The sequence below is a fragment of the Pipistrellus kuhlii genome, unplaced genomic scaffold, assembly GCF_014108245.1.
Source record: "Pipistrellus kuhlii isolate mPipKuh1 unplaced genomic scaffold, mPipKuh1.p scaffold_m20_p_2, whole genome shotgun sequence".
Classification (NCBI taxonomy): Eukaryota; Metazoa; Chordata; class Mammalia; order Chiroptera; family Vespertilionidae; genus Pipistrellus; species Pipistrellus kuhlii.
In genome coordinates, this window is record NW_023425515.1 from 112,273,236 (window position 1) to 112,292,711 (window position 19,476).

The 19,476-nt window shown below is 38.2% G+C and overlaps 1 protein-coding gene and 1 long non-coding RNA gene across 6 annotated transcripts in view; one reads left to right on the top strand and one right to left on the bottom strand.

The window, feature by feature from the left end:
- SSR1 (signal sequence receptor subunit 1) overlaps nt 1-19,476 on the bottom strand; it is a 39,524-nt gene that overhangs the window by 9,282 nt on the left and 10,766 nt on the right. For 2 of the 5 annotated variants that reach the window (XM_036444052.2, XM_036444048.1), the window contains 3 exons: nt 17,387-17,480; nt 17,100-17,114; nt 9,007-9,070 (listed from right to left, as the gene is read on the bottom strand). In XM_036444052.2, coding sequence (XP_036299945.1) covers nt 9,007-9,070; nt 17,100-17,114; nt 17,387-17,480 — 173 coding nt within the window. Of the gene's footprint in view, nt 1-6,760; nt 9,071-17,099; nt 17,115-17,386; nt 17,481-19,476 lie in introns of those variants that run through there. The other 3 variants (XM_036444053.2, XM_036444049.1, XM_036444051.1) reach the window with 2 other exon arrangements.
- On the top strand, nt 417-10,637 carry LOC118722523. The gene is made up of 3 exons (XR_004989027.2): nt 417-562; nt 1,755-1,756; nt 10,626-10,637. It is a non-coding gene; the product is annotated as an uncharacterized LOC118722523 (long non-coding RNA).

The window sequence follows — 19,476 nt, forward strand, 5'->3', positions numbered from 1 at the left end:
AGCAGTGGCTACAGATGGCTTACTAATTTTAAAAAGTAACGGATTGGAAGCTTGGGCTCCTTTAAGGAGAAATAATTTCAAGCATTTTCCAGTAATACTCTACCTTGATTTTTAAGGCTCAGGCAAATTTTATATATATATATATATTTATTTCTTCTGTTATAAAATATACATACATTACAAACATTTTGAAACGGAAAACAATCTACCACCTTGCTACAAAAACTGCTTTAGTGTTTTATATATGCCCTTTCAGATCTTGGGCAAATATCAATTTTACTTAATACTGAGCATTTTAAGCACGTAGAGAAGATATTTCAATGCTGGTCTCTAACATTACACAGTTAGAGACAACTCTCTGGCTGGCACAGCCCCTAATCAAGTTACTTTTCCCAGTTCAGTTCTACCACGTTCGATAAAACCTTGAAAAGGAGGAAAGTAAAGGCTCTACTGACTCACTGAAACATAGGTGAGAAAATTAAGTCCAAGACCCATCTCTGCTCACTTACAAATGTCTAAATGGTCAGCGTATGCAGTCTCCACATTTACTCTCAGTACAGGGGTGGGGGGTGTCTAATGAGCATCATCTGATGTCAACTAGCTGCCAGCCAAAGAACACTCAAACTCATCCTAAAGTATCTTTATTCTAAAACAAGACTGTTACTTAATACCCAAATTTTACATGCAGAGAATGTGAAGCTTTTTACAAATTCAATGGGAAAATTAGTTAATTATTAGGAAGTTGAATACCCAAATTATCTTTTAGTTCCTGTTTTACTTTTTGCTTAATATTTTAGATTTCCTTTGTGCTTCTCATCTTTAAGCAGTGGGGAGGGGACGGGACACACACGACCACCTAGCAGTAACCTGTGTTGACACTTGGGAAACATTTTGTATTGCACACAAGAACTTTGAAGACTGCCCTTTGTTAAGGGATATGTAAGAAAGATGCATTTGACAGCAGAGCAGTGATGAGTTTACCAAACAGGAAAGGCTGTGATTCCCAGATACTTCTAGAGCAGGGATACTTCTCAAAGCTGCACAAGATTTTTATGGACTCACAGCCCTCCTTTCACAAAGTCCCAAAAGATAGCCAGATAACATTCTCAGTCAACAGCTAAACCTCACACTGCAGGAGCAAGTTCTGTCATAAGCAACTGGATTAAAACACACAGAGATCATGCCCCGCTGGCGTGGCTCAGTGGTTGAGCATTAACCTATGAACCAGGAGATCACTGTTCGATTCCCGAGGTTCGATTCCTGATCAGGGCACATGGCCAGGTTTCGGGCTCGATCCCGTGGGGGGCATGCAGGAGGCAGCCAATCAATGATTCTCCCTCATCATTGATGTTTCATCTCTCACTTCCTCTCCCTCTCCCTCTCTGAAACACACACATACATTTAGAGATCACATTTCAAGTATTCAAGCATTAGAATGAAAACAGCAAATCCTAGATTTTGAGAAAAATTTTATGTAAAAAGATAAATTTTGAACCAGATATAAAAAATTAATATAAGAAAGACACTGTCTTATTTTCGGGGAAACAGGGTATTTTGCCTATAAAGAATGATTCTGGGGTTTTTTAAGTTCTTAAATTGTTAAGATTTTGAAGTGGCAAGAACTGAAATCTAATTCATAGCAGAGCTAAAAATTAGAAAGCATTTATTAAATACTTACAGTGAAGTCATAATACTTGGGGCTCTTTAAGATTCAATGTGGGATAAATAGGAGCCATGTTACTGAAGAATGCAAGAAGTTAGACTGTGGAGGTTTATGGAGGAAAATAAACATCTGTGATTTGATGGTTTGGGGTTACGATAGAAAATTTAAGTGAAAACGAATCGCAGACAGAATGGCACTAAAACAGTACTGGAGGTCTCAAACATTAGGACTAAGGAAATAAACAGTTAACAGATGAGGCCATGATGACCACCATGAAAACTCTGTCAAGGCTAGTACAGAGCGGGAGGAAGCCTGAGTTGGGTTAGTCAGAAAAGAGGAGTTTCGTGAGAGCAGGTCATAGGAGCTAAGGGGAATTTGAAGGGTGGTGGTCCCTGGGTTATGTGCACAAGTTAAGCTGGAGAACTGAGATTAAAGAAGGCTGGCCAGTGGGGAGCCATGAGATCCCAAGAGAACATTTTGGGGGGCAGGAGCTAAATTGAAGAAAGTTTAAAAGATCGAAAGCCTGGAGAGGAAAAGGAAACCGATTGCTTAGGATATATTTTTACAAAGAGGAAAATAAAACAGAAAAACAGGAGTAAGAGAATCATGCAAAAGATTCAAGACAGGAATGTTTTGTAAAGGTGGACACAGCAGGAAAGCAGCCAGATGAGAGGGTAATAGGCAAGGTGCACAACTGAAGGTCAAGTCTCTCAAGAACCTGGAAGATAGGACGTGGTGGTCAGTGAGAGTGGCGAATGCTTGTATAGACAGTAGTTAGCACGGTCTTCACTGTGCAGACATGACCAAGACCCGACATGTACAAGATATCTCCTTAAAACCAGCCCTGTCGTCACATGTGAAAAGCCACTGTAGTGGTTTCAGAGAGTAATTCAAGGCAGGGGCTTTGGTGTAAACCAGATTAAGTGTTATCCAGGTGGGTTCAAATAAGATCAAAGACAAGTGAAACCAATGTCATACCATGCGGAGTGATCCTGCCGCCACTGTTCTGGAAGACAGCTCAGGACCAGCAGTCTACAGCCGGTCTAGATTTACTTTCCCTTTAGTGAACAGTGCCATCAGCTCTTAGGGACAAATTTACAAATACAGAATAGTAATTTTAGCCATGAAAAGTTAACAATTATGAACAGTATGAAATATTAAATGCAAGACCTTATAATACATACGACTCTAATAATAAACCCAGGGGAGTTCAAGGGCAGAGAACTAGTCTCACATGTGTGGAGGGGGTGATGGCAACAAATCCTTTCAAGAGAGCCACTGTTCAAGAGTATAAATGTAGCTTGACTTTGAGCAGTTCCAGATAGATGTCTACCTCAGAGAAAATAATCAAGCAAATTCCAAATGATGCAACCAGAACTAAGTATATTTTGTGTGTTAATGTGAATGTGCTTCCAAACGAAGTGTACACATACCTTTTTCAAACTAAGGTGGAGTAGTCAATGCACCAAACCTGCAGTGTGGGTACCTCTGGTCTCCTGGAGGGTGTTTCATCATGGATAAGAAGTTACCTACCCTGTTTCCCCGAAAATAAGACAGTGTCTTATATTAATTTTTTCTCCCAAAGTTGCGCTAAGTCTTATTTTCAGGGGATGTCTTATCTTTCCATGCGCTAGGTCTTATTTTCGGGGAAAACGGTAGGGTAGTCGTGAGGACTGAATGAGAATGCATTTGGAAGAGTAGAGCAGAGGCCTGATATCCATCAGCTCAATCCAAACACTATTCCTGTTGAAAATATTTCTCACACTGCTTTCTAAACGCCTTCAGAGCTGGAGCACCTATATGACAATGTGACTGGGATGGGAGACCACACAAACAGATTCTGAAAAACAATATGTAAGTCTTTTTTGTTCATTGAGTGGCTTAGTGTATAAATCCGAAAGAAATTCTAAGTCCCAAAAATGGAAATACTGGGAAACACGTAGCCTCTCCAAGTCTTATTACTCTGGTTCATTAGTAAGTGAACCAGAACTACCTACGTTTCATGTTCATCTTAAGACTTTTACTCTGTAGTTTAAAAAAGAATGCTGTTTACTGTAATTTTTCTACACAATAGAATTTAACTATCCCCCCCACATCTAAGTCCAAAAAGTACCATATGCACTTCCTTCCCTTCCCAGCACCCACAACAGAGGCAGCCGTCACTCACATGGCTTCCTTTGCTATGGACAATGTGCTAAGCACCAAAACTGAAGCTCCAAGAGGTTATTTGCCTCCAACTTAGAGGAGGGGGCTGGGACTTTGAGCCCAGGAAGACTGACATGAGTCCATTCTATATCTTAGTTCATTTTTTTTTTCCGAGTAAACTAGATTTAAGGAAGAATCACTTAACATTGTAGGTAACAGTAAATTTGGAACTGACACTTCAATTGTCTCTCAATTTTACAAGCACACATCAAAACTCTAGAGATGAGCTGCCTTCTGAAGATCACTGTTGTTTAGAGGCCAGGACTGACTACATCCTAATCCCCAAGCTGGCATACTACATCACCTCTCTATGCAACATCACAGAACTACCAATGAGACTGGATTATCACCAAGAATATTTCTCTACACAATGCCATGGAAATGTGGCTTGTGAAAACTTGGCCTACATTTTATTTCTTTGAACACCTTATGACAGGTTTCCACCTGAAAATCATGAACTAGAACCTGGGAATAAAATGTAAAGATATAAACTCGTAGCCCAGCAGGAGATCAACATGTCAACAAGATGATAGGTTGTCATGGATACCACACAGAAATCTATGTAAGGAACAGCAGGAGAATAAGAAAAGCCCTCGTCATATCATCTTCAGTTGTAATATATGAACTTAACCTGTAATCCCAGTTCTATAATTAGTTGGTTGTATAACCCAACAAATACTTCCCTCTCATCTCTAATATGAGGATGTATCTTTCAACCCTTTACAACTTGAAATTACAATCAAACTAGAAAATCTATTTTGATGAAAATATTTTTAAAGACTATTTCTTTAAATCAAGGGGACATTTAAAGAGATATTATTGTCAGAGATTAAGTAGGGCATATGAGGAAAACTAAATTATCATATAAAAATGCAGTATCAAATTTAAAAAAATTATACGTACATACAACATTAACAGACAAATCAATTTATAACAGCTCAGAAGACTCTGGGGTTTGTTTTGGAGATGAGTGGCACTCGTGCACTACTGTACAGTACAGCAAGTGTGTATATATAGTATATTCCACACTGGGGTTATTTGAACTTATTGCTGGAATCTGGAAAACAAAGTATTTTAAGCTGCCCAAATGCTTGGTTTTATAAAATTTCCTTCTGAAACACAGTAAAGGGTAAAGAACATGTGTTTTAGAATAAGACAGCTCTGAATCCATATTCAGTGTGTAACCTCAAGCAAGCTACTCAAACTGATTTTGGTTTTTCCACCTGTAAAATGAGAACAGTTTATCAGCTTGCTTCAGTGAACTGTTGTGAAGGTTTATGAGATGAATGAAAGTCCCAACAGAAAACAGTGCATGACTGATGTTTAATAAATGAGCTCCTTTCTGTCTTAAAAAAAAAAAAAAGGCAGGTAAACAGTACCTATACCATAGCACTGCACCTTGCTCCTCACTAAGCTGAAGATCTAATTCAAAGTAGGATATCTCTCTATATAAAAGCCCAGTGACCAGAATGTGGAACGACTAGAACTGGTAGTTATGATGCACACTGCAGCAGCCAACCAGTTTGATCTGGTCCCTGATCAGGGGGCAGGGCGAGCCGGCCAACCATCTGAGGCCCCTGCCCCCCACTGGCCCAGCCCAATGAACCCCCATTGGGACAGGCTGGCCAGACCCCGCCCATGCAAGAATTCATGCAAACAAGGGTTCTAGTTACTTAATAAAATCAGAATAAATTTATTCATTTTACAACTATAAATGATGCTCTCCCAAACTGTGGTTATTTCAAGTGTATCAGGAAGTATTTCTTTTGTTGTTCTTTTTTAATTCTCATCTGAGAATATCTTTCCATTGATTTCCGGAGTGGAAGAGAGAGGGAAAGACAGGGAGAAATATCAATGTGAGAGAAACACATTAATTGGCTGCCTCCTGCACAAGCCTCAAGGAGGACGCAGCTGGGGAGAAGCAAGCCTGCAACTGAGGTACATGCCCTTGACCAGAATTGAACCCAGGACCCTTTAACCCGCAGGCTGATGCTCTATCCACTGAGCCAAACTGGCTAGGGCAGAAAGTTTTTTAAAATTTAACCTAACATCTAATTTTTTAAAACTATATTTTATTGATTTTTTTTTTTTTACAGAGAGGAAGAAGGATAGAAAGTTAATGGTTAAAAAAAGAAAAATCACATTATTTAAATGTACTAAACAAATAAATTTTTCTTCATACTAAGGGTATGGATATCATTGTATCACAAAAGATAAATGCTTTAAGAGCCTTGCATATTATATTATTATACATTTATCTACTACTGTAGCTCCAAAATAACTCAAGTCATTAAGTCCAAGTTTTGACATCACATTACCACCACTTACTTCTCCCGAACAGAACCAAAGTACAATTACAGGCTGATGCATTGCAAACACACCTTTAAGGCAGTGGCTTTTAAATATATATATTTAAAATCTAAATTTGTCTTTTCCTATCAAAGTCACTATGATCTGAAGCTTATTTAAAATTAAAACATCAGCTCTGACTAGTTTGGCTCACTGGTATGTAAGAGTGTTGGCCTACGGACTGAGGGGTCCCAGGTTCGATTCCGGTCGGGGGCATGTACCTTAGTTGCACGCACATCCCCACTGTGTGGTGTGCAGGAGGCAGCTGATCAATGTTTCTAACTCCCTATCCTTCTCCTTTCCTCTCAGTAGAGAATCAATAAAATATATTTAAAAAATAAATAAAAATTAAATTAAATGAAAAACATCACTAAAATTTAGTCAAGGCTTCTTTCCTTATGATGTCTGTTTTCCTCAGGTTTCTACTTCCCTCAGGAGGTCCCATTTCCCTTCCCCACTCCAACACCTTAGAGGGCAGGAATAGTTTTAAAAGTCATTTGCTATTGATATCCATGAAATGAATGATGAAGCTATACAACCAAAGCAAGATCCACGCTTTATAAACACATATTCTCACATATCTGAATTGATACATAAGATTCTTAGTTCATTTTACAGATTCTGAAACCAAATTGTTTAAATGGTAAATTCTGAAACCATGGTTAATGTAGCAAATGAATATTTCAAAACAAACAAAAACTTCATCCAAATATTTACATTTAAAAAATAGACTACTTATTAAGTGTGCTTGAACAAACCATGTGTGGAATTGAATTCCATTTATTACAGAGTTAGTTCCTGCTAAACACTTACTGATACTAGAGAAAGACCCCCCCTCCCCCCAGCACCTGAGTTTTCAAGTGTTCCTATGCTAAAAAAAAAATAAAATAAAACATGGCAAATAACTTCTGAGGTATGAACCTGAACCTCAGAAATGGAGAGGCTAGTATGTAAGGCAAATTATTTAGAGGTTAGAAGGGGTGGCACCTGGCAGTCAGTGTGGCTTTGCCACTGTCTCAGCATTACCAGGTTGTTGATAAAATTCTCTAGAGGTCACTTAAATTATGTAATCACACCTCACTGCATTATGTTCTAATAGTTTCACAAACTTGGGACACTCACAAAAATATCTGGGAATACATTCCTTGAGAAGATGGAAAGGCCTCCTTATTACATTTAATAAAAAAAACATGCAGTCTCTTAACATTCATAGAGTTTTTTCAAAATAAGCTGATTATTTAGCCCAATTAAAAACTTAAAACACTTTATATTACAGGTATAGAAGTTTATAGTGCAGCAATGCCAACCTTCACCCCTACTTGCAACATGATTAATAACTATACAACGACTTCTATTTTGTCACTGACTTTGGCTCCGATGTTTAAATACTTAAAACAACTTGGAAAGATTTTGTGTGTGTGTTTTGTCTCTTTTCATTGTTTTGTGTGGGCATGGGTACAGGTGGGGAGTGGTCAGTTCATTATAATGAAGACAATCAGGAATTGAACAGCCACTAAAATTTCACATACCATTTCCTTACAAAATATACATGGAAGAATATGGCTTAACGATAGAGGGGAAAAGCCTCTTATTTGTTCATTTTATTATACATTAACCTTTATCCAGTCTGACAATAATGCCAAACTTAATTTAATACCTAGGGCAAGAGTAACTCTCTAAGTGAATTTTATAAATTCCGATTTCATTTTGGTTTTTAGATACTGAGTGCTTAAAGTTTGGAATTCTTCAGATAAAAAAAAAAAAAAAAAAAAAAAAAAAAAAAAAAGGTTGTATCAACAACCAAAATCCCCAAGAGAGTATATAAAAAACAATTGATTAACCATCTAAAAAATACCCAACTAAATTTTCTTAAATTAGAATTAATTGAAATATATCTCTGCCCTTATAAACTGGCCTTTTGCAGTCTGTAGTCAAGGCAACTTTTCTTAAGTAAAATACTTCTACTAAGGAGAGACAAATGATCTCTTCAAAAAAATAACTAAATAGGTCTAAAATCATTCCAAAGCTATCCTTTGGGTAAGAAATAGAACAATAATGGTTAACACAACAATTCATTTTCCACAAAGACACCATTTTCTTTCTGATAAAAAAAGAGAGTGAGGTGGATTTTATACACCAAAATCAGCAGAATTTTCATGTTTCACATTTTTGTTGCTAGAGATCCCTTGAACTCATTTGGGCAGTGTTCTGAAGGTGCATATTATAGTAAACAGCAGCAAAATACCAAAATACTCTATTGCTAAAAAGCCGCTGCTCCTGCTTGTGCCTTTAGAATACTAGTTGTAAAACAGCAATGATGACAACCAAATGCTAATTTGTTCTATCAACTGGGATCCTAAGGACGAAACAAGTTATTTTCTTTAAACAGTCCAACATAGGACATCTATAGTATAAGATAAATATGGACTTCGGGGAGAAAATACATATTAAAAATGTCAACAAGAAAGGCAATTAATATTCAGTATTCTAAAGGCATGCTTCAGGGAGTTCAACGATGATTCTGGTAAGACCAACTGCTCACATACACACACACACACACACACACACATAGATTTTAATGGTTAAAAAAAAACAAATTTGTTACTTTAGAAAAATGAATGCAGTGCACGTTCAAAAATATTATCGCCACAGACTCTGATTGCTCAGTCCACACACAAGTAGTAGTTGCTTCTATGGTGACATGGCTTCTCTGCACTAATTCCCATCAGGCCGAAAAACATTAGGGCAGGTTAAGTAAAGACTGTATTGTTGCACAAAGGAACATTTACTCATCAGATCCCACTGATCTCTTCTGTGCCCGCTTCCTGGGCAACCTTCTTGGTGAAGCTTTATCTGCAAGAAAAGAGAAAGTTTGAATGTGCCTATTATAGATATGCTAGATTCAAAAGACATTTAAAAAAAGCATTTCCCTTCAACTTTACGATTAAGTTCAAAAAACAAACATACGTGCAAAAATATGCCATCTAGTAATAAATGCCTCTTATCTAGTTTAGGTATTTTAACTAACCTTCAAAAGCTAACTGGATTAAAACAAAATTTTTGCAATTAGGGTGCGAAAAGATACAATCTTAGTTACTGTAACACAGAAGCCGCCATGCAGAATCTTGAATTCTACAACTTAACATGATTATGTGTGCATAAATAAACACTTTGGAAATAGTGTAAAATGTATAAAATGTGCAGCTCAAAAATATTTATATTGATTACAAGATTAAAGACAGTATTTACAAATGCAGCCTTGCAGTTGGCATAATGTTGGCAATTTCATAGAATTACCTGGAATAAGCAGTAGAAAATTATGATAAGATATCAATACTAAGACCATCCTACACACATACTGGTAAATATTATGCTTTTCCTTTTTTCTATTTATATGTTATGTTAAGAGTCTTACTGGGGACTATCAAATAAAAATAAATTGGTAGTGAGTTTCTTCTACTTTCAGTAAGAATCATCTTTAAGTTTCTTTAAAAAAAAAAAAAAGAAGGGCTTAATTCTCTCTGACCATTGTGGCTTCTTATTCTGTAGGAGCACTTTTCAAATTAGGAAGATAAGCTCTCTTTGTGGAATAAATAATTATTTTTCCAGGTTTTTGTTTATTTGTTTGTTTGTTTTTAAATGAAGGACTGGAAAAAGATGTTTTCACCAAAGTATGGGGTTCATTTGTAAGCATTTCATGAACAAGGGTATGAAAAATATAATGTGCCTAAAAGATATTAATTTTATTTTCCAAAATTACTAAACCATGCCTATATTTTAAAAATACATAATAGATTTTTATTAAGCATATTTAGAAACTAAAAATCCTTTTTAAAAATCTGCTTAAGCGCTAATGATTCAAATATTAAGACCAAGTCTACATGGCACATGAAAACCCACATTTATTAGATGTTAGTAATGTTATTTAAAAGATTCAACTTATCTAAAACTGAGCATAGAAGCATTTTTCTGATGAAGATAGCCTACAACTTTCATCAGATTTTCAAAAAGGTTAGACTAAGAACTACTGCCTTCATACAACTGACCAATTTCCAAGCAATTAAAAAACTAAATAATATGCTGAATATAATTTGAGGATTCAAAAAGTACTTTAGAATCTAAAAGCCATCTGTGTGAATATTGCTGTTACCAAGCAGATGTGAAGTGGTGATCACAGACTTCAACAATTTCAAATACTTGCAGCAGGTTTTTAAATACGGGAATGCATAGAACAAGCCTTTATCACCTGCCTATGTAGCATATCAGTTAGGAAGCAGACAAATGAGAAACAGAGTAAGAGCATTCTGGAGTCACCAATCTTTTGGAAAAATGGCTCCTAATATCTCAATAACTCAGAGAGTGGCATTTTATTTCAGCAAAGAACAATGTGTATAATGATGCTTTTCAGCCCAACCTCTCACTTACCATCTCCCCAAACCCTAAAAAAACTTAAAAAGTAACACTATATCTCCCTGCAACCCTTTTCATTTTTCAGATGACAAAGGTAAAATTTTAGTGAAACTTATTAGTAACAAATCAAGAAAAAACTTATTAGCAATGAATTAAAATTGTTCCAAAGTACCCTTCCTTCGTTTACATTCTCATGAGTGAGACAGACGAGTAAAAGCTCTGCCCTGCCAAGTTAAATATTGGCCTCTTATATGTCCTACTCTTTATATCACCCTTCTTTCTAAAAGTAATTCCTCAAAGCTTGGGGCACCTTCCAGACAGACGACCTGCTCCATGACTCTTTTTATTTTTTTTTTATTTTTCCCATTCTATCCTCAAATATGCAAAGTCCTATTTTCAGAAGAAATGACTATTTTGCCTTGGCCAGTGTGGCTCAGTTGGTTGAGGGTCCTCCCACGTACCGAAAGGTCTCAGGTTCAATTTTGGGTCAAGGTACATGCCTATGCTTGATTCCCAGTAGCGGGTATGCAGGAGGCAGTCAATTAATGTCTCCCTCTCTCTTCCCCTTCCTCCCGCTCTAAAACAAAATATATATACATTTTTTAAAAATAAGAAATGGCTATTTTTCCTAAATTACCTGTAATTTAGCTCAACTCCTTTACTCTAAGAAAACCATGTTTAAGAAGGTGGTTCTCAAAATGTGGTCTGGACCAGCAGCCTCAAAAATCACCTAAGAACTTAGATATGCAAATTCTTAGGTCTTATCTAAGACCTACTCAATTGGAAACTCTAGGGGTGAGGCTCATCAAGTTTAACAAGCAGTCTAGGTGATTCTGATGAATGTGCAGTTTAAGAATTACTGCTATAAGGAATAAAGTACAAGAGGGGGGAAAAAACCAAGCTTATAAAATTAAATAAAAATACTGTTATAGTTTAATTGAAAACCTATACTAATAAAAGGGTAATAAGTGGGGAAGGGAAGCTGCCTGTAACCACGGTCCTGGGTACCTGTGGCTGGCCAGAGAGGGAGGGAAGCCCAGATCCTGGTTGCCTGCAGCCGACCAGAGGAGGCAAGCCTGGGTCCTGGGTTTGGGGGCTGAAGCAGAGGTGGTTATGGGTGATCATACAGGCAGGCGAGCAGTTAGGGGCATCAGGCAGGTGAGCAGTTAGAAGCCAGAGGTTCCCAGATTGCGAGAGGGATGTCCTGGGTTGCAAGAGTGTACAGGCCAGGCTGAGGGAACCTCCCCACCTCGTGCATGAATGTTGTGTACCAAGCCTCTAGTATCAATATACAATTGATTTGAAAAATATGTATTTTCTATCTCAGTTCACAGAATGGGCCTAGAAACAATGTCACCCAGTATGCATGCCATTTCTAGTATCATCCAGGGATCCTTGGAAAAACAGAATCATGACCAGCTCCATGCTTAGAGTATTAAGGGATTATTAAAAGATCAAAAGGCTAAGAATAGAGGCAATTCAAAAAGGCAGCCAGAAGCCAAAACTAACAATTTGAGCATCAAAAAGAATATAGTTGTTCTGGCCAGTGTACTCAGTGGTTAGAGTGCCAGCTTGTGGACTACAGGGCCTTGGGTACAATTCCTAGTCAAGGACACATACCTTGGCTGCAGGTTCCCCAGCCATGGTAAGGGGTGTGGGGGAGGCAACCGATTTATGTGTCTCTCTCACGTTGATGTTTCCCTCTCTCTCATGTCCATGTGTGTGTGTCTCTCTCCTCCTCCTCCTCCTCCTCCTCCCCCTTCTCTCTTTTTAGAAATCAATGGAAAAAAATATCCTCGGCTCAGGATTTAAAAAAAGAATACGGTTAACACAGCAATTCTATGAAAATCTGAATTTAATTTAGCATTTATCCTTTTTCAATAGGAACTGTTTTAAGGTAACCAAACAGTTTCAGTTGATTAGGGAAAGCTCTATGTACTTTAAAGCTCTACTGATAGTAGCCGAAACCGGTTTGGCTCAGTGGTAGAGCGTCGGTCTGTGGATGAAAGGTCCCGGGTTCGATTCCAGTCAAGGGCATGTACATTGGTTGCGGGCACATCCCCGGTAGGGGGTGTGCAGGAGGCAGCAGGTCGATGTTTCTCTCTCATCAACATTTCTGGCTCTCTATCTCTCTCCCTTCCTCTCTGTAAAAAAATCAATAAAATATATATTTAAAAAAAAAAAAAGAATGGTAGTAAGTAAAAAGTCAAAGAAATTTCCATTGAAAATTATCACCACCTCTGGCACATTGATTCATGAGAGGATTATCAACTGGTGAATATTTAGAGAATTGGAAATCTGTGTGATGCCAAAGTGACACCCCACAATAACATCAAGGCTGAAAGCAAGAAAAACCTCACCTTCACCCTAATTTACTGCTCAAGTTATCAGCACTAATGATGGTACATGTTACTTGATGTGATGCAGAAGTACTCATGAGTTATGATGTATGCCAATGATTTTCAATTGAAGTGATGCAAGAATTTTTAAAACATGCACTGACCTCTTTTTCCTTAGTCTATCAAATAAACAAATGACAACAGCCAACACAACAACTACCACCAGTGGGAATGAATCAAAATTATATCTATGTATTTTGTCAGATAGGCAAAAAGTATTTTTTGGTATGTTTTTTAATTAATTAGTTTATGTGTGTCATGAGATGAAAAAGGTGAAAATCGCTTTAGTATGCCATTAGCCAGAAAGACGAACTTAAGTCTAACCAAGCCTAATCTTCCAGATTAAATAAAGTTTAGATCAAGACACCAGGGAAAAAAACCAACCTGGCAAATCTGGAGGGTGGGCCTTTTTAGAGCCTTATTACTCAACTAGAGGCCTGGTGCACAAAATCTGTGCACTGGGTGGGGGGGGGGGTGTGTGTCCCCTCATTCCAGCCTGTGCTCTCTTGCAGTCTGGGAGCCCTTGGGGGAAGTCCTACTACTATGGAGGCAGGAGAGGCTCCCGCCAATGCCACTGTGCTTGCCAGCTGTGAGCCCAGCTTCTGGCTGAGCAGTGCTCCCGCTGTGGGAATGCACTGACCACCAGAGGGCAGCTCCTGCGTTGTGCATTTGCCCCCTGATGGTCAGTGCGTGTCACAGCGATGAATGTGAGAGTGCTCAGACCAGGGTGAGGGACCCTACCAGTACACAATCGGAGCTGGGGAGGGATGCGGGAGGTTGGCCAGCTGGAGAGGGACCATGTCTGGCCAGTCTCATTCAGTCCCAATCGTCCGGACCCCAGCAGCCAGCTAACCTACCTGTCGGAGTGCCTGCCCCCTGGTGGTCAGTGCACATCATAGCAAGTGGTTGAGCGGTCTTAGTATTACATTTTGATTGGTTGAACAGCCGACCAGCCAACTGGGTCACCTGGCCACTTAGCATATTAGGCCTTTATTATATAGGATGAATGTAATCAATGGGTCACGTGGAAGTTTGTTAGAAACACCAATACTTCAGCCTCACTTTAGAGCAGCTGAATCCAAACCCCAATCATAACAAGATTTTCAAGTGATTTGTATGCAATGTTCTACAAGGCAAGTGGTCAATCTCTTGAACTGCTGTAAATTAAAAGGGACTCAAGGGATATATCAACCAGATACAATGTATCATCCTACATTGAAAAAAAAAAAGTTAAAAGGGATGTTTTGAGACAATTTAAGAAATTTTAATATGGACTGGTTATTACATATATTAAAACAAAAATTTAAATAAAACAGCTGTTTCTGACAGAAAAATAACATTTCTTTGCAAAATTAAGTATTTTAGAGGTACTGTATGTTGGACAAAAAAGGGGCTCTGTAATAAATCTAACCCCAAGTAACCTTACAGGATGATCTGATCAAAAATTTCTAACCGGGAAAGTCCTGCCTCAAGCCTATAACTTCCCCGGTAAAAGATTACCTTTGCCTTAAGTAAGCCCTATCCATTGTTGTTTTTTTGGTGCACGTTTGTAAATGCCCCCTTTTCAGACTCCTTAGGAGTGTAACCACTCTCAAAATAGCACATCATCTTATTACCTATCCTGTAATCAAATCAGAGAGATTTCCCTGCCTTGCTTTCTCCCATGTTCAAATAATCTTCCTATGCTCCCTCCTTAATTTGAAATGTGTAAGGGAAACTGAAAACTGTATATTCTGGGAGCACTTAGATCTTCCTTCCTGGCATACTGTCCAGTTTGGCTCAAACTCTTAAAAACATCATAGCGAGCAATCAAACTCATGAACTGCCAGTCAAACTCCCAAGGGGACACTTTGCATATTAGCCTTTTATATATATAGATGATAGCTAGAAGATATCATCATATCTCTAATTGCAAAGTATGTTATATTGAGAGTTCCATGGGCTCTTTACATTCAACAGAACTAATCCAAATTCATCTCTCCCCATGCATTAGTGTTCCTTTTCCTGTATTACCTAACATTAACAGGATCATCTTCCACCCAGCTGCCTAAGCTAAGAGTACGCTTTCATGCCTCCTCCCTTAGACATCCAAACAATCACCAAAAGCCAGGTCTGCTCCACTTCTGAAATATCTTTCTACTCACTTTTACTCCTATCACTAACTACCTTAGCGTGGGCCCTATTGATTTCTTACTTAAAAAAAAAAAAAAATTATCCTCTAATAACTTCTGCTTGATAGCTATCCTCCACAAAACTATCATTTTCTTTTAAGACAAAATTTTTATTTCTCAGCTTTAAAATATCTGATGGCTATTTTTTAAAAATATATTTTAAATTATTTTTTTAGAGAGGAAGAGAGATAGAGAGTTAGAAACATCAATGAGAGAGAATCATCTATCAGCTGCCTCTTGCACACCCCCTACTGGGGATGTGCCCACAACCAAGGTACATGCCCTTGACCGGAATCGAACCCGGGACCCTTCAGTCCACAGGCCAACATTCTATCCACTGAGCCAAACCGGTTTCAGCTGATGACTATTTTTTACTTAGAAAGAAAAGTCAAAAGTCCTTAGCATAACACATAAAACCTTGAAGACATCTTCTCACCCAACTTTTCAAAACTCTAGTCAAATGTCAACCCCTTCTGTGAATGATTTTCCCACTCTCCTACTGGAAGACCCTCCTGTGCTCCTATTACTTCATACCCATTTTTAAGTAAAGCAACTACCATGTTGTCATTGTTTCTATAGAAAGCTCACTGAATAATATGCAAATAATTAGGAAAACAATTCAATTTGTAAACAAAACAATCTGTAAACCAAGGAAGAACTTGAATAGTCAATTCACAGGAAAAGAAATACTAAGTGGTAAATAAATATGTGTAAAGAAGCTAAACCTCATTCTTAATTACAATAAAAAAAGATACTGTTTCACCATTAATACACTTGAAAATGATAAGCGAGGAGAAGCACACCCTATAGCACAATGGCGAGAATATAAATTGGCATTATGTTTTGGTAAGGAAGCGAGATATGTTCCTTAAAAATTAAAATGCACATAATTTTAGACCTAACTATTCTACTTTTAAGTAATTATCCCTGTGGGGAGTGGGAGGAATGTGTGAAGGGTGTTAAAAAGTACAACCTTCCAGCCTGACCAGTGTAGCTCAGTGATTGAGCATCATCCTATGAACCAGGAGGTCACAGTTCAATTCCCAGTCAGGGCACATGTCCCAGTTTTCGGGCCTGATCCCTGGTATGAAGCATGCAGGAGATAGCTGATCAACAATTCTCTCATCATTGGTGTTTTTATCTCTCTCTCTTCCTCTCCCAAATCAGTAAATATATATATATTTTTAAAAAATACCCAAAGCATGAAAACTCAGATTGTCTAACAGTGTGTGCAATATAATGCCATTTGTACAAAACCAACAGTCAACAGACATATATGTTGATATATGTATAGAAAATACTTAAAATAACATGTAAGTGCCAATTACTTAAGAAAAATGGGATCAGTGGATCCAGGTGGTATCAACTTTTCACTTCCATATTATTTATTTTTTACAAGGTCCTATCGATATTACTGTTTCTAAAAACCTATTTTGATTGACATTTTTACATGTGTTTGTATTGAGAGGAAGAGAGAGAGGAAGAGAGATAGAAACATCAATAATGAGAGAGAATCGTTGATTGGTTACCTCCTACACACATATTGAGGATTAAGCCCACAACCTGGACATGTGTCCTGACAGGGAATCAAACTGTCACCTCCTAGTTCATAGTTAACTACTGAGCCATGCCTCATGGGCCCTATTACTTCTACGTTCTTTTATAAAAATTAATATTCTAAATAACTGCATATGTAGTAATAAAACTGAAATATATCTGTTAGGGAAACTATCATGCAGTATTTTAGTTTTATTTTTTTCAAACTTTTCTGGGTAGTAGTAGTTAGCAGTTCTTCCAACAAATTTAGTGCTAAGAAACTGTTTCATTACTCATTAAGCTTATTGCAAAGTGGGCCCCCCACCCCAAAACATAGCAAACACCATTAACAATTATTCACCTCACCTCTTCTACTTTGCACTGAAGCAATAGGAAAGAAAAGAGACATGAAAAAGATTAGAAATATAGAGAATTACACATTTGTATATAAACTGCAGATTTGGAAGCATTTCTAAATTAAGAACTACACAGAATAAAATTTTAAAGCATTCATTAAACATATACTAAATTCTATACAAGTACTGGAAAAGACAACTGTTAATTAGCACTGACCAAGCACTTGTGCGAAATCTAAAATATTTAATTTCCATTTAAGAGAAAAAGTTTCCATTCATGTTAGTAAGAGTACTTACTGATCTGATTCAAAGTTTCCTGAGGAATCCAACTCATGTCAACATCATTCTGACTCGTTGTACCCATCTCTACTTTCTGTACAGGTCTCTTGCGCTAGGAGAACAAAATAACAGTGCTGTAAAGGAGTTTCATTATACTGTTTACTCTGACTTTAAAGAGACCTATCAAGCTACTTAAATATCTTAAGAAATATGCTCTCTTCTAGTTTTAAAACCTACTCCTATTCAAGTTTTTATTAATCAGAGGGGGAAAAACATGTCTAGCACCAATTATAAAAAATAAATAATAAAGGAATAAATCTTCAATGATTTATTTTCAGGCTTTAAAGATATTTTCCTATGCTATAAAGCTTCATGTGTTATCAAGACTTTTTACTTATACAATGATTTTCTTTCCCTTTGAGTATTAAATGTTAAAGAATAAATTTATTTCCAAATTCAACAAAATTCAGGATAAATCACTGAAAGGATGCATTCAGGCAGGTTCCTACACTGTTAGTTAAACACACTTAAAACAGTTGGCATAGATAAAACAAAAACATAAATCTCACTTAAGCTAACAACTAAAAACTTTGTTCCTAGAGTTTTTGCAGCGAAACTACTAGAAAGTAAGAAAGTAATTCAATTCTGTTTAGCCCTGCTCTTAGAAATACCCCCCAAATCCCTATTTACCTAAAAGAACATTAAATATACAGTCTAAAAATTAGATTTTGAATACACAGAAAGGTAACCACAGCCAATTTTAAAAAAAAAATGGCTTCTTCAAATGGGAAAAATTAGATATGCCATTGTATCTAATATACATGTTTATAAAAAAAACTATTATAAAAATGAGGCAAAGAAAGTTATTGAAATTAACATTTCAGCACTAAGGACTTCTCTTTTAAAGAGCAAGTGCTTATTAGTAACACGTATTGCGCGCACGTGCGCGCGCGCACACACACACACACACACACACACACAGTCCCTAATATGCGAATAGAATAAACGGTGCAACAACCGAACAACCGGTTGCTATGATGTGTGCTGACCACCAGGGAGTGCGCATGGAACACGGCGGGCTTTGGCAGCAGATAGCAGAGTGCAGTACGTGGCAGGCATTGGCCATGGCAGGAAGGTAGAGTAGGTGAGCAGGGGTGCCAGTCGCTGTTATCAGGGTGAGCCTCTGATGGTTACTGAAAATTCTTTGCTCCTGCGTGCTGTGGTCCTGCCTGGTGCTCGCACCCACTGCCCGTACTGGAGCTACTGCCTGTATCTGCTACCAGCACCCAGGACCAGACCCGATCGCTCTGCACCATCAGCGGGTGCAAGTGGCAGCTGCTGCCCCCGATCACCCAAGGGCTTCTCCACCTCCTCCTGCTCCTAAGGGGCAATCAGGGCAGCAGCCACTACTCACACCCTCTGATGGCGCCAGCCAATTGCTCCATGCCATCAGTGGGTGCAAGCGGAGCTGGCGCCATCAGCACGTGGGAGCAGTGGTGGCGGGAGTAGGACTGCCAGCAGCGAGGGGACTGGGGGCCACAGCGGGAGGGTCCAAGCAGGGGTACGGAGGATGGGCTGAGACCCGCTCCTGTGCCCACAGCAGCCTCACAGCCCACAGTTCCTTTTCAAGGTGCATGAATTCGTGCACTGGGCCCCTAGTTTTAATACAAGGGTCTAATGGATAGTAATGTATTTGACACAAATCATGTTATACTTTCTCGTGAGAGGAATATGAGTTTTTTGTTTTGTTTTACAGGGTTAGGAAGCAGAGTGAGATGAGGACAATGGTGGAATTAGCTACTATGTCCAGAGAGAGAAACCACGAATACAGTATGTGCTCAGTGTCACCACTTTACTACCCAAACAAGAAAACAGAGGTTAGACTGATAGAATACAATCCAATTCATTATTTTTCAAATGAAAAAACACATTTAATTGATAATTAGGGATTATCTTTACAGTTAAGAGTACTGAAGCATGCCCTAACCAGTTTGGCTCAGTGGATAGAGCACTGGCCTGCAGACTGAAGGGTCCCAGGTTCGATTCCAGTCAAGGGCATGTACCTTGGTTGCGGGCACATTCCCAGTAGGGGTTGTGCAGGAGGCAGC